A 15,768-nucleotide genomic window follows, 5' to 3' on the forward strand; every position below is an offset into this window, starting at 1 on the left:
GCCAGGGTTGTGCAAGGACGGCCCGCTTGTGAAACTGGAAAGGGCTTTTTTTTTTTACCCAGGAGGGCTGGAGTGCCATTAACTCCCCACCCCCCGGGCACCTTTTGCCCAGGAGCATGCCATTTTGTGCATGGATCTTTCCTTCTTGGTAACACACAGTGCCAAAGTAGCGCTTGCTTAAATCACGGAACCCATCCATGGGTTTGTGTTCCGTAAGAAAAGTTGTGCTCATGAATCCAGACCTTCATTCATGTATCTGCGGAAAAACAGTCGTATTAAAATAATAGAAAAGTTGATAGCAAGGTGTTAGCATGTTAGTTTGCACAAGATGGAAAACAACTATTCCTCCCCATCTTTAAAAACGCTTGTGTTTCTGGAGGGGATGAGCTACGTAAAGTTAAATTTCTTTAATGGCTCTATAGAATGAGGCAGACACAATCTTATTACAACACCAAATCTTCACTTATTATGACTTTTTCCCTATCTTTCTACTACCTGAGTGATGTCAGTGTAAATTCAGGCACCATTAGTAAAATTTTGACCGCACATAACACAGCACTGACAAAAGAGTAAACAACCTTTCAGCTTACCAGAGTATGTAAAAAAGACTCTGACAAAATGGAAAATAATAAACTCTTTATGATAAATTAATCCTTTTTGTATCGCCCCAGAAAAAAAAATAAACTAGACTTTTCTCCTTGTAGATCCCCCAATAGGAGCTCCTTCTCCTTCTCCCTGTAATTCTTTGCCACATACTTCCTACGTAAGAAAATGGAGAAAATAAATATTCGTGGGAAGCCATCCACCGTCTTCACTGCCGGTGGCCTTTACTTTCTCGTTCCCTGCGTTTTAGCTCCTCCTTATAGCAGTAGGAGCAGTAGTTTTCAGTCTCAGGGCGACCGTAGAAGGAACAGTTCTCCTTCTTGCACCGGTTCTGCTGCAGAGTATATATCGGGCAAACGGTGCTCCGGCCCCGATTTTTGTCATTGTTCAACCAGGTCTGAGGTGCGTCCTCATCCGCGTACTCTAAGCAGTCTCTAATGTCACTGGTGTTAAACCCATTGGTGTACGTCTGTGACTTGTGGTCCGTAGGCATGGCGTAGGTCAGGGACTCCACCGTGTTGACAGTACGGATGCCTGCTATCCGGACTGGACTGTAGCTTTGTGAAGACAAGGACCGGTTCTGCTGGGGGTATGTGGCACATGTTTTCAGGGTGCCGACGACGGGCTTGCAGGAATCGTCTTGGAAGCTGGACGGCTTGGAGTTGACTTCATGCCAGTGGATGACGCTCTGCCTTTGGATGGGAGGAGTATGGCTGTAGTGGGCAGATACTGGGATGGGTCCACTTTTCTTTCCGCCATTGCTGGGCGAAGAAAAGCCTCCTGGGATGGGGCTCGTGCGGTCTTTAAACTTTAAAACCAGCTGAGTCGTATGGCTTTGGGGCAAGACTGGGGATGCCCGCCCTTGAGGAGAGGAGTCCAGCTTCTCCCTCGAACACGCCTCTTGCTCCGGCTTCCTGCACAGCGGCCCATGGACTGCAGCCTTCTTCTCGGCCTCTTTCCTCTTCTGCTCCTGCTCAGCGCTGAAGCGCTCCTGGGCACTGGTCAGGTAGTAGCCGATCATCTCCTCGTGGAACTGGTGTCTATGGCTGGTCAGGAGGAGGCCAGCAAAAATGAACTTGCGCTCCCCTTGCATGGCAGCCCTCAAGATGTTGAGGCTCAGCTTGACGTCCGTGCTGTACTTCCACGGGTCGGGCTGCTTGTCCGAAGGGGATTTGGAGTTCGTCTTTTCGACAGGTGAGACACTGGCCTTCTCGGTGGGGGAGGGGGTGGTCTTCTCAGAGGGAGAAGTGCTTGTGGAGGGGGCAGACTCCTCTTTGCTTCCTTTACGCAACTTCGACTTCTTCTCCTTACCTTTCTCGAGGATCTCCCCATTCTTCCCATTTCCGGAATTTGCTCTGCTCATTTTCCCATGAACTAGCCCTCCGAGCCCACCCACGTTCTTCTTCAGCTTGATGCCGAGCGTCTTACTGAGACTTCCTAGTTTGTTAGCAACTGAATCGGCCCGGTTTTTTTCTTTCTCCTTCCTTTGCTTTTCTTTCTCTTTCCCATTTTTGCCATTATTGCCATTGGAATTACTGCAGATGGAATCTCTATCGGAGTCCATGGAATCAGCTAGAGATTGGACATCTTCTCCTGCGGATGCCGTAGGAGATTCTGGCTGTGCTAGAGGAGCCTAATGGGGAAGCAAGTTGACAATTAGAAACGACGAGCATTCGCACGCAGTGAATTGTCTTAGCAAGACACCTCTGCATATCCAAAAAAATACGTGCATTTTTCAGGAAGTTACGAATTCGAAAAAACGGAAGCCTTTAAAATTAGGGTTCTTTGTATAAGGTTAATACAAGGCCAGTCCAAAGATAAAAGTGGTATTTACAGGTGGTCTGATCTTCAGAAGGACTTTCCTAACTGAACGTTTGGGAAGTTATTCTCCTGAGGTGCTGCTGATTAAGATTGTGGATGCCCAGATCACATCAGAAGTGCTGGTGAACAAATCCAAAAAGGGCACAGATGTTTTGCATATATTTTCCTATCTGAAGGCCACAGGAATCACTGTGAAAAAACATGTAGCCATATTCCAGCTCTTCCACATCATGCAACAGAATCATTGTACTTCTGTGTATATCAGAAAACACGGAACGTCCTGCAAGCAATTCCTCCTCTAACCGTGAAAGTGTTTTATTGAATGCATCTCAAACCTCCTCGATAGGACACTCAGATATCGTTCTAGATGGAAACATCTGTTGTTCTTCAAACAGTTCTGCTCACCCACTGACTGCACAAATCAGCTGATGTCATGCAAGGGGATCATTAAAATTATTAATGTTTGTGGGGGCGCTTTTTTCCCCAAATGACCCTTCCATACATGGGAAGGGAAAGCTCAACGGAAGTTTGCACTCAGCACGAGACATCTGAGCAAAAGCAGTATGAAGACACTTGCTCTGATTAATAGCCATGCATAGAAACATAGAAACAGAGTGAGTCAGAAGGGGCCTCCCGGGCCATCTAGTCTGACCCCCAGCTCCAGCATCATTTGAAAACCCTGTGGAAATGGTTCTGGATGAGGTGAAGGAAGGGTTGTTCTCTCTCTCTCTAGACAGACAGATAGATAGGCGTTGAGAGAGAGAGGGAGGCCTCCGCAATGTGGTAAAAAAAAGTCCACCCATTTGCTCAAGAGCAGGAAGTGCTGCCCTCGTTCCACATCAAGCCAACAGACACTGGGCATGAACAAGATGCCTCAAGCACCTTGAAGACATGCTGGTTGGCACTACAATCTCATCACAACGAATACTTGACTCCTGATTGTCTGGAACATGCCACCTTTTGCTTTCTATATGTGCCAACACATTTTCTGAGAGTGGTTGGCAAACGTAAACAAAATGGTATAAAGGAAAAAGCTGTGAGGGCCGCTTAGAGAGTAGTTTTGGTGTCCCCAAAGCCTGGCTTCTTTTTGTACGCTAAAAATACCCACTGGTGCAAATTGGGCCCATCTGGGTGTAGAACATTCCGATATTCGTGCCTGCGCATGGAGACCCCAAATGCCGGAGGGAGAGGTCCCTGCTGCTCGCTTCTCCCTAACCAAGACCAGGTGGGTTTGCCCAGCTGCACATTTGCACTAAGCTGAACCCTGTTTGCCTCAGCTGAACTCGTGCAGCGAGATGAAGGACTGAATTCCCAGCCAAGAGCGGGCGGGAAAGACAGCTGCTGTTGTGACATTAAACGTTTCCATATGCTGCACTACCTATTTTGGTTAACCAAGATGTTCCAGCTTAATCAACACGGTTCCCTGCCATTAACAAAATGCAAAGTACACACGAGCGGGGAATCCAGTTTGCTCAGCCACAGCGAGGGATGCTTTGCAAGCAAGGACGCGGCATCGCTGGATAAAGGAGCCATTCCGTGCTAGGCAAACAAGGTGGGTGATCTACAGATGGGGCATGAAGAACGAGAGGAACAGAGTGGGAGGCAGCTGGAGCGTTCAACATCACACAGCGATAGACGAGGACTGCGAATTTCACACTGGTTTCTCTTCTGTGGCCTTCATGCGTGTTATGTGACGAATAGGTCAATCCTATGTCGCCCGTTTAGCCGTAGCAGAATTTGGACGCCTGGCCTGTCCAGAGGTTTCCGCGGGAGCTTTCCATAAGCACCGCCACAAAAGCAACGCAGAAGGAACAGAGCAAGGATGCAAGCCATTCTCTTGTGCTGGGAACCTGTCTATTTATTAGACTCCTATCCCACCCCTTTAGCCAAAATGGCTAAAGCTAACCTATCCAAAGATGGCCTGTTTTCATGAGCTCCACCCTGAGCACAAGCTGGGAGTTATTTTGCTCAAGCTGCTTATACAGAGTAAAAGGGTTACCCGTGTTTCCGATGGTATGCGTATCCAGGTTACATTCATGTAACTGTGTAGAAGGTTAAGCTTTGCCTCCAGAGAGAGAATCAAACTGAGAAAGGAGAAAAGAAGGAAAGATGACACCATGTGATTACTCAAAAGGTACAGCTGTAGATCACTCACACATAATCAAGAGAAAGTACATCATTGTATCAGCTATAAACACCCGTGCTCTTGACAGCAAAAATGCAAGGAAAACGTTGCACTCCTTTCCCCTCCTGGATGTACGGCGAGAAACCAGCTACATACAGAGTACAGTTCACCCTGTTCTTGTCAGTCAAAGCATCTTCTGCGCAAGGGAAAGCAACCCACCAGAATTTCACCAGACGCAACATTTCACAGCCGACCCACTAGCTATGCAAAAGTGGTGCATGGCGCACAGATGCGATGGGACGGCGCGTCCTCGAACGGCTGCAAAAGCACGGACTGAGCAAGGGCTACCAAGCATCGTGGGGACACGGGTGTCCTCAAGGCAAGTTAATTTCGTTATTAAAAAGAGGTCTTACTTGGCCAGCTTGGAGTTATCACTGTCATCCTTCCCCCACTCCCAGTCCTTCCCTGGATCAACTGCAAAATGCAAAGGCAGTAACTTGTGTTCAGAGTCAGTCAGAGGAATCACCGCTGAAGGAGAGAAGAGAAGACCAGAAGTGAAGGCGTTAGTTTGGCTAGGAAAGGGTGAGAAATACGAACTGTACAAAGAAAGGAAAAAGAAAACCAGCATTTGAGAGGCTCACGTTCAAAAGGCTGCATTTAAGGCAGACCTTGTCTTCTCTTAGGCGACTAAGAACTTTTTAAACCATGCTTGAATAGGGTGGATTTTATATTGTGTTTTTCATCTGTTGTTGCAAAGCGCTCAGAGAGCTTTGGCTATTGGGAGGAATAGAAACTAAGTGAGCGAGCGAGCAAGCAAACAAACTTAGAAGGAATGTTTCTTTTTGCAAACAGCGATGTTTTCATACATGGTACATATTGATGGTGAAGAAAACTACCAGACACCAAGGTGGCTATTCTTATATTTTAATGGATATGGATTTTATTGACCGTCTCCAACTTTGCTCTGTGTCTCCTTGCTTTCCTCGGTTTCTCGTGAGATGGTCAAAGCCAGACTCCCAGATCTGAACGTTTGGTCCAGCTGCAGACTCACTGCCTGCCCAGCCTAAGCATATTGCAGAAGCACTACAAGCCTTCCCTTTTGGGGAAAGCGTGCCAATGAGGGGTGTTAAGCCTGCTATCTAAGCCCATTTCACATTTCCTCATACCTGATTACAAGGAATCAGAAACTGACTTTTAGCAAAGATGATAGTGTAGCCGACCTTCCCCCTTTGGGTACTATTTACTCTTCCTGCACATGCAGCGGAAGCAGGGAGAAAAAATAAAACCCTGTGCCGACGTCAACACTTCCTTGTGAAAGCAAAATACTGCTGCAGAAAAACAAAGTTCATTTCCATGTGGGTATCAGGAAAGACTCCTTAATTGTAACGATGGGTCAATAAACAGAGGGGCACTGAAGTGTCTCCTGCTTTGTGTGAATGGGCACATTCTGTGACTGGAAAGATGCCGTTTGCCTGGCCTCGTGATTTGAGTCGCGCCCTCTAGTGGTGTGCCTCGCACCAAAAAAACATAAAAATGCGAACAGCAAACATTGCCTGAAATGCATTCAGTTTACATTCCTGAGTCGGAGCTTGAATCTGCTTCAAGAAGTTGGATTTTTTTCCCAGTTAATGTGTTTCGTCACACACTGGGACAGGCTGCAAGCCAACGTTTTGCGGATGGTTGGGAAGGCACTGAGGGCAGAAGCCATTTGGCAGAAACCTCCACATAGGTGGCCACGATGCAGCGTCCCGGAGCAGTTCTTGCTTCTACAGAACTGTCTATCCTGGCAGGCCAGCGCTGCTTCTCGGGGCCATATGACAAAAACAGAAATTCAAAGCAGACTGTGAACGCCAACCTTGGGACCGAAGATGGGAAAGTTCTGGCCCGGAGGATGATTGTCCTAAAATCCTGTACGGCGTGGTGCTGAATCCAAAATGAGATGCTGGGTAGAAAAACACTCTTCCAGGCAGAGCTTTAGGTCTGGGACAGAGTGACGTACCAGCCTGTTTATCTGCCAGTTACCACCAGAACTTGCAAAAGTACAGGAGAACAACAGCAAGATTTGCATGGTACCTCCAAATGTTCAAAGTACTTCACATGTAGTGGAAAACAGTGAATAGCAGCCATCCATACACAAAAACATTAAATACTTTGGAGAGTCAGTTAACACAGCTTGCGGTTATTACAGAAAAGATCTATCAGGTTGTAGCACAGAAAGTCTTTCACTAGATGGCACCAGAATGCGTAATTCACTAACGCACTCTAATTTAGAGAACATGCAGCACGAATCCTTCGATGGTTGTACTTCCTGTCTGGATTAAGTACTCATCCAGCTGTGCAAAAGCAACCCAAAGCTGTCACACGGGGTTTTATTATTATTTTTAACCGATCTTAATAAAGCCTGCAATCTTAGTACCCTGCAATCTAAAAGCTGCACGGAACCAGAGAACCAAAGGGATCCATGCTCTGGCTTCTGCAATCAGCTGGGGAACCCAGGACCACTGGGACCGGGGGGGGGGGGGGGGCTTCCTTACCTGTTGGAATAAATCGATCTGAGAGGGGAACCAACCTCAGCAGGGACTTCGCCTCCCTGCTCCTTGCCAGAAAGTGCACCCAGTTCCTACAGGGGTCCACCATGGAACTCCCGGAGGAAGGAGGAGGAAAACCTGCAGGGCTCCATCCACTGGCCTGGGGAGCAACGGCCTCATTTGCTATAGCAGCGAGGGAAGCGGTTTCCTCCCACAGCACCTTGCTCTGGCCTTGAACAACTTCCTCCCTCTTCTTCGTTCTACTCTCTTCCCTTTTATGTCTTGACTTTTCCGTTTGTGAGCCTGATGAAAGGGTTTATCATTTTTAACGACATAAGATGCTTTGGGGAGCAATTATGACCTGCAAAGCGGGATACGAGTATGGCTTTGCTGGGAAATATGCCATGTTGAAAGACTTAAAATCAGAAAGAGAGTTCAATGGCAACATTGGAACATTAAACGCCAGCTTCAGAAAGTTTCACCCCGCCAAATAGAATCCGTCGTCTTGAGACCTAACCTGCCCGTGAAACTCAGTCATGTGATTCCTTTTTCCACTGTTTTGGTGATGCAAAGAGTGGGGGCAGATGGGGGAGCAGCTTCACGGCACTTTCCGTTCCTGATGTGAACGTGCTGAAGCCCCAAAGCCACACCAAGGCAACCGCCTCGAAAACCTACACTGTTTTTCTACCACCACTTTTTTCGCTGAAGGAAGACAAGTTGCTGGAAAGCGGCTGTTTAAAGGCAAACGGCAGGAGGGTAAAAGGTTAAGCATCTCACTCTTCTTCCACGCTTAAATGCCACCCGAGTCCATTATTTATTTATTTATTACGTAAAAAACAAAATCACCCCAAACAGTGGGAGAAAGGAAAAATGGAAATCCATACTCAGCCTGGCTTGTCCCCAGAACACATGTTTTATCCTGTTCTCCCAAAAATTATGTATTTGTACAAGAACAGAAAAGGTCCATTACTGATTGGATTCTTACAAAGAAAGAATAAGAAGAAAATGGGTAAAATTTTACTCATTTGACTGTAGAAGCATAAGCAATTACAAACGCTGAAAGAGAAAGAACAGTGAATTGATATTTGCTATCTTGGTAATTACTAATAAAGCTGACAAAACAAAGCAGCTCAAATTACACTGAAGGGCGCTAAGGTAGCAGAGACTGGCCATGGGAGGGAATTTTGGGTTGTGACAACTAACTCGATGCACAGGATCACTTCATTGCACAAGGAACCGAAGGGTTGGGATACCAATAGCCTAGCGCTTTTTGCCAGTCTGGGATGCTCCCTGGGGTTGTCACATTGCGCAAGCGGCACTGCGGGGCTGAAAAGGTGCAGAAAAGAGCGACCACAGTGATCTCAGGCCTGGAGGAACGCCATTGCGCGGGAAAGTTACAGCTGCTGGAGCTTTTAATTTTTTTTTTCTAAGAAGGGAGAGGTCTATTTATTATGTATTTATTTATTCAGAAAATGTCTATGCCGCCCCATTCGCCGAAGCCTCGGGGCGGCTCACAAAACATCCATTAAAATATAATACACTAAAAATATAAAACGAATTAACAACATGATGCACGGTGTGGAGGGAATTTCTCCTCTGTTACGAGGACTTGAGGTCACGCTCTGAAGTGGAGCATTAGGGGAATCAGAACAGGCAACGGGGGGCGGGTGGATTCAGCACCCCAGAAGGTGGTGAGGGCCACCAGTTTAGCTAGCTTGGGGGGCGGGCAGAGAAAGAGAGCTCTCGTGAGGGCGACGGGGAGTGTCCGGTTTCAGAGGTGCCAGCCCCAGCGTCCGGCTTGCTCAGGAACCGTGGCAGAAGGGGCCACTGCCGTCATTGCCCATCTGTGCACTCCCCATGGGCATCTGGTTAACCCCTCATGCACCAGGACTCGCACTAACTGGGGTTTTAGCATGTTAACTGCCGGATGCTGGGGTGTTTGTTTTATTCTGCTCATTTATTGTAAGCCGTCCAGAGACATTTGTAGGGGACGGGTTAGGAAAGCTTTCAATATAAAATAAAATGAAATGATAAAATAAAATACAATAATAAATAAATAAATACAATAATAAATACAATAGAATAATAAATAAATAAAATAATTAAATTAAATTAAATTAAATAATAAAACAAGTAATATAAAATAATAAATATAATTAAATAATTAAATTAAATTAAATAATAAATAAACAAATAAGTAATATAAAATAAATAAATAAATAAAAATAGATAAATAAAGTAAAAAATAAAGTAAAATAAATCTGCCATTGCACCTCTAATGTTCACATGGTACACGATGCACTAGAAGGTGCTCTGAAGCACCCGGTAAGAAAACGACAGCAGAGCATACCAAAAACCTACCGTGCACATTGCACCTGCCTGGAAACCTTACGATTATGAGGGATGCCCTGGATCGTTCTTGGCTGGGTGCACAAGAGAGTGCGCTGCATTTTCCATTTTGTTCTTTGCATATATAACTTCCATCCCTCACCCTTTAGGACAAAAGCCAAGCTATGTTCCAATCTGGCAGGACTCTGTGAAGTGTACTGTATTTCCCATAAAAGCCTATAACAACTCTCCTGGAAGTTTCAGAAATCAGTATTTATTAATCAATAAATCTTCCACCACAGAACTCCGAATGTTGCATATTGCTCAATCTAGCGACCGATGAGAGGGCAGCAGCAAGTTGCAGACCCGTTTGTGTGTGTGTGTGTGTGTGTGTGTGTGTGTGTGTGTGTGTACTCACGCAAGAACCAGGAGGCACTGGAAGCTCAAAAGCAGCCTCCCTTTTTAATCTTAGGCATATTCAGTGGCGCCTGCACGAAGGTAATTACACTAATCAGTGAGATGCAGCCGGCTAGAGGAGTTCTCATCCTTGAGAATTAACCAAATGTCAGAGTGGCTTCAAAACCACACAGATCAACACCACTGAACTAAATTATGTCAGGCAGAAGATAAATTCTGGAAGGCACTACCCATCTTCAAGCAAAGCAGCGGCGAAACTTTGAAAGCTTAATCTATAGCATTTGAAGGAAGATTACAGCTGGAAAGACCGACTTGAGGGCTGCATTCAAACATGGAAAGGCTCTTTTACCCATGCGAGATGCACCTTTGCTCTTACTCCGAGAAAGAGCCAGACACCCCGAGGTTGCAAATGGACACACGTCAACAAAAAGGTACAGTTCATTTGCCCTCACTCTTTGTTCTTGCCTTGCAATTCCCACAACTGCCAGGAAATATAATCTAATCTTTCCAAATGGATTTGGAAATGTCTACTGAACAGACAACTCACAATAACAACCTCTCCTTTGTTCAGAGAATTTGCGTGTGCTGCTGAAATCAAAGGATGCTTTGAGCAACACTGGGAGGAGAGCCATGGCACATGCCCCCGTTTACGAGAAACCATCCTTTGACAGAAAGAAGCACTTGTGCCTTTGAACTGACAAATTCATGAATAAAGGCTTCTGGAAATGAATCGGCTAGGAGCCCATGATTAAAACCGATGAACCGCCCAGAGAGCTGTGCCTGTTGGGTGGGACAGAAGTTCAATAAATAGATATTCGGCATGGCAGTTGCTGACTTTATACAGCAGGGTCTGGAAATTAAGGCGCACGCTTGTGCTTTGCATGGGAAAGCACCTTCAAAGACAAAACCGGCAGAAGGTAGAAAACACCTCAGTGGGAGATTTCAGCATCTTCTGATACATAAAAGCGCCAGCATGGAAAAGACACAACCAGAAATTTGTTTCCGCCCAGGCAATATTTTGCAGGATCCCTGGCTGGCTTCATACTGCCACAGCTCTCCGAGATTCCTACAAAGGCCTACATATTGCCACAGCTCTCCGAGATTCCTACAAAGGCCTACATATTGCCACAGTTCTCCGGGATTCCTACATATCAGGATTACAGGTCAGGTACCGAGTGGTATCAGCTCAGCTTAGCTCAGCCACGGATGGAAGTCCATGCATAAAGTAGACTTCCTCATGGATCACATCGCTGAATGCCTCTTGACTACTGAGCCATTTGATTCCATCCTCGACTTACCTTGTTCCCTCTGTTGATCTTTTTGTTCCATAGACACGAGAGCAGAAAAATGTGCTTGATCATAGGCAAGGACCAGGGGCGAACAATGGCAGCGGTTAGGCAGGACTTCCAAAGGCAAGTAAATTCCGCCGAACGGGATTGGCGCAAATGCTGTGAAAGAGAAACCAAGATTCTGCAAACAAGGCGTACAATTTGCAGGAGCAAATTAAGAGAATTACATTTATTTCAAAGCTGGGCGTTACATTTTATTTGTCGCACATGAGTGACATTCTTGCCTGCCAGAAGGTTCTCAGAGATGATAATCAGCAAACACAGAAGGACACAATTCCAAAATGCCAAAACATCTGGAATCTGCTACCTGCAGGACTTGTCCTACCGAGTCAAATGGCAACTCACTGGCCACACACACTCATGCGTCAGGGACCAGACAAGATAACCTTGCCAAGTGGCTGACTTTTTATTTGCATTGTCTGATCATGAGTATGGCTATTTATTTATTTGCTTGCCTGTTTTTTAAATCCTTTTAATGCAGGGTGCTGTGCATTTTATTATATCACAACATGAACATCAATAATAAAGGACAGTTTCCAGCAAAGCAGCTGAGGCTGGAAAAAAGCATTCTGTGCTCCTGAGGTTACCTCTACAGTTTTATCGAGTTTAGATGGCGAGATGAGATCTCATCAACCTATTAATGGTAGGTCATCACAAGCGGGTTGAAATGGGCCTAGTTAATCGACTTCATCCACCTGCTTGGGCATCTTGCTCGCAAAGAGAACACTGGCAATGGTTGAAATTAATTAACTAGCCCCGTTGCAATCCATTTGGGATGATGTGCTAATTGTATGTCAGAAGAATATTGGCTCTCTCCTTGGTGCAAAGAGTACCACAAATACAATTTGTGAGGACATTTCTGCACTCCGTAAGTGATCTGGTTCTTGGATAGCCTCTTTCTTGAAGCCAAAAGAGAAGGAGAAATGGCCTCATCAGGCAGTGGATGAGCAAACGATTAGATTTCTTGAGAAGATCAGATATGGGGCCCTTGTTCTCTACCCACTTATAGCTACAAGGAACCGCCTGGCCCTCACCCTGACCTTGCTTGAAGTGATGGAAATGGCAGGAAGGCACAGGGGTGTTTGAGGCTGCGTGTCCCTGCAAAGCTCCAGACCAAAGAAACATCAGCATCGCCATCTTAATATCAGATGAAGATGAAATTTCACTCAATTCTATGAGGCAATTGAAGTGCCCTGTTGCCATTCTGGTTGAGCATTTAATTTCCAAAACATTGTATATCACATTCCTGTTCAACACTGTTTACACTGGAACGATGCAAACTGGCTAATGAGAAGTGCAAATTATGAACAAACGAACTCACCTTCTCCTCCAGAATCTCGGAGCATTGTATCAGCAACCACAACAATTGGTCTCCTTAATATATGTGCTAGGACAAAAACGTGGAATTCTTCCAGGCTCTCATACACGGGGTCTTCAGAATTGTCTACACTAGAAAACCAAACCATAATGGCATATAATTCAGAACGGAAGAGCTTTCCACCCTGCTCCTTGCGGTGACAAATCAGGCTAAATGGCTTTGGTGCTCTAAGACATGCAAACCTACATAAAAGCACGTCACCCTTTACAGCTCAGTTCAAATAATTTAAAACACACGATGGAAATAAACCACGCTTATCTAGAACAGGAAAAATCTACTGAACTAGATTCTTACATAGTCTCTGGGAAGCAAACGCAGGAGAGCAAAATGTTGAACTTGGGTACACAGAATATAGAAAAAAATGCACACGTGGTATAAAAGATGGAAGGTACAGACATGGATTTCTTGCTTTTCTCAGAGGCTGCTGGTAGGAAAGGACTGGGCCTCCCGTTCCATGTCCTTGAGAGAGAAACCCAACGATTATCTGGAAATAATAGCCTCCACTATATTGCCAATGACTAGAAGAGACTGCCTTAAATCTCCAGCTTATATTGGGCTGGGCCCTGACTAAATGAGTCCAACTTACATTCATTCATTCATTCATTCATTCATTCATTCAGGGCATTTGTATGCCGTCCCATCGCATAGCCTCGGGACAGCTTACATAAATAAAATAAAACATAATACAGATAAAATCCAGATCCACGCTGGCTACAGATTAAAGCCTACAAACTGATATTAAAAATTATTAAAGTATCGTTGAAATAAAAACGATACATCCCAGTGGGATCCACGGTACAAGTTAGTCGTTGCTATAAATGGAAGCCAAGTTCAACTGGCTCCAGCCCATTGTAGTTTTGTGTGGATTTTAATTATGAGCTTCTTTAGCAGATTAGCTTATCTAAAACATGGGGATAAATATAACAGATGACCAAAAAACTGCATGTATGCACAATTATTAAGGGTTGGGGTTAAATCCCCTAACTTTTACTGGTCATGTGGTTGTGCTTTTGCATCGGTCTTCCTTTTTGCAACTCCCCACACTATTATTATTATTATTATTATTATTTAAAACTTTTGTATGCCGTCCCTTATGCCTTGGCATCTCGGGACGGCTCACAATCCATAAAATTGAAATACAATAAAATCATATGTATAAATAACATAATTCAATAAAAAATAACATAAAGGACAAAATCAAAGTGACTGTTCGACACAATTAAAATATTATTTTTTTAAAACAGTGATTAAATAAAAAGGTTTAAAAGGTTTGCTTAGTTAAAAAACACTAAGCAAAAAGTTCATGTGGAGAGCATATTTTCAATCGACCAGGAGCATCTTATGGGTATTGTGTTTCTTAGTTTGTTGATGGTATCCCTCCGCTATAAAATCTAAGAACGGTAGAGCACTCACAGAGCTTTAATCATTGCTACCTAGCAGGTGATTGCGCGAACTGACTCCACTGAAAAGCAGACAGTGTTTGCATTGATTGGAGACAATAGGAAAATTACAGCTGCAGTATTTGGTCCGTGAAGATTCACTCAGATAGGCGAGTTGTAACTTGTGAGAGCATCACATTACGGGTGACATCGCCACAACATCCTCGTCAGCATTTCTGCTGGCCATCGCACACAGCGAGAGTTTGGACTTGGTGCAAAAACAAAAGGCCAGGAATGCCAAAGAAAAACGGAGTCTCTCTTTGCCTCTATCCAGAATCTGGCAGTAAGACGTGCTGTTATTTGTATGAACAGTTAAAGACAGAAGCTACTAATAACATTAAAATTGGCTACTTGACACTCAAAGGCGTTCTCTAATTCTTCAGAACTCTGAAAATTGACAAGGTTTGCACTGTTCTTTTCAAAGAATACGCTTACTTATTAAAAGTATGAAAACAAACGTCCTCAGACAACTGGCAATCTAGTTCAGGATCCATTATTTCCTCTTTTATAAATCAGGGTTTGCTTTGAAGTTGACACCGCTTCAGATGCATCAAGTTTGTTCTGGCACCAAAGAAAACAGGCTCATTTATAATTCAAAGGCGAATATGCCCGTTTTCTTCAGCAGCAGGACAGCCAAATCGCTGGGAAGAGTCTGATGCTCAGAGGAGCTGCTGGAATATTCTCCCTGCAAAAGCAACCTGGGCTGGAGGTTCTCATAGTTATCTCCATGCCGCATATTTTCACCTTGGATCCAAGGAAGACACTGCAGAGGACCAACCACGTGACTCCAGAGGCAAATGGATTTCCCATTTTTAAGGAAAAAAATCAGAGTAGCTATGTGGATGATGGGCCCTGCTGCTTGCAAAGAGTCCTCTTTTCTAGTGACCCCCAAATTGTGAAATGGCCCCAGAAGGGACGTCCACCTTGTGTTGCCTTCACTGACTTTGTGGCAGTACACAAAGACCGTTTTGTTTTCAAAGGCCTTTCACCTCGTTTCATGTTCTAAAATACTGTTTTAAAATTGCCCTTTTCTGGGCAATATTAAAATATGTGAAAGCTGAATATTAAAAGTTATATTTAACCTTTGCTCTTGAAATGGTGCGATTACTGCTGCTTTTAATTGTTTTTAACCAAGTTATTATGACATTGCATTTCTATCCCACCATTCTTCCTTCTGCAGGGAACCCAAGAGAGCTTCCCTAGCTCCATTTTATCTTCCCAACAACCATGCGAGGTAGGCTATGCTAAGAGCTCACTTTATTGTGTTGCTTTTATTGTCTATGTCATCTGGAGAGCTTGGACTATAGATTACCTCATGTATGAAATAAAAATGTGTGGAGTTAAAATTCATATCTGTGACGTTCTTTGCGTGCCATCCAAATACATATTAGCCTAAGATGGTTTTGGAATGGTTTATCTATTAATTTCATGTGGTATCTTTACAGTCAGTGTCAAAAGAAGCAGCATGCAAGATAAGACAAGAGATACTCCAGCATTCTGTCCACACACTGAGTAAAGGAGTGAGTGAATGAATATGATTATATAGTTTAACTAATATAGGAAGATATGGAAAAGAGAAGGGGATGTTTCCGAAGTCTACGCATCTCCCGGGTGACTGGCAACTTCCTCTTAAAGAGTACTGATTCACACTCTGAGAACTATGATGCTACATATTTTAAATATTTTTTGGTGATGGTGGTGATGTGTGTGTGTGTGTGTGTGTGTGTGTGTGTGTGTGTGTGTGTGTGAGAGAGAGAGAGAGAGAGAGAGAGAGAGAGAG

General features: G+C 44.5%; 1 protein-coding gene across 1 annotated transcript in view; it reads right to left on the reverse strand.

Annotated features, from left to right (window-relative positions):
- Window positions 1–472: 472 nt before the first annotated feature.
- The window catches only part of OTUD7A (OTU deubiquitinase 7A), a 43,659-nt gene continuing 28,363 nt past the window's right edge, over window positions 473–15,768 (reverse strand). The window contains exons 8-12 of the mRNA XM_044439031.1: window positions 12,493–12,620; window positions 11,121–11,270; window positions 4,963–5,077; window positions 4,424–4,508; window positions 473–2,236 (exon numbers count right to left, since the gene is read on the reverse strand). Coding sequence (XP_044294966.1) covers window positions 812–2,236; window positions 4,424–4,508; window positions 4,963–5,077; window positions 11,121–11,270; window positions 12,493–12,620 — 1,903 coding nt within the window. The 3' untranslated portion in view covers window positions 473–811. The remainder of the gene's footprint in view (window positions 2,237–4,423; window positions 4,509–4,962; window positions 5,078–11,120; window positions 11,271–12,492; window positions 12,621–15,768) is intronic.

This window comes from Varanus komodoensis, unplaced genomic scaffold (genome assembly GCF_004798865.1).
Source record: "Varanus komodoensis strain SLA01 unplaced genomic scaffold, ASM479886v1 scaffold33, whole genome shotgun sequence".
Lineage (NCBI taxonomy): Eukaryota > Metazoa > Chordata > Lepidosauria > Squamata > Varanidae > Varanus > Varanus komodoensis.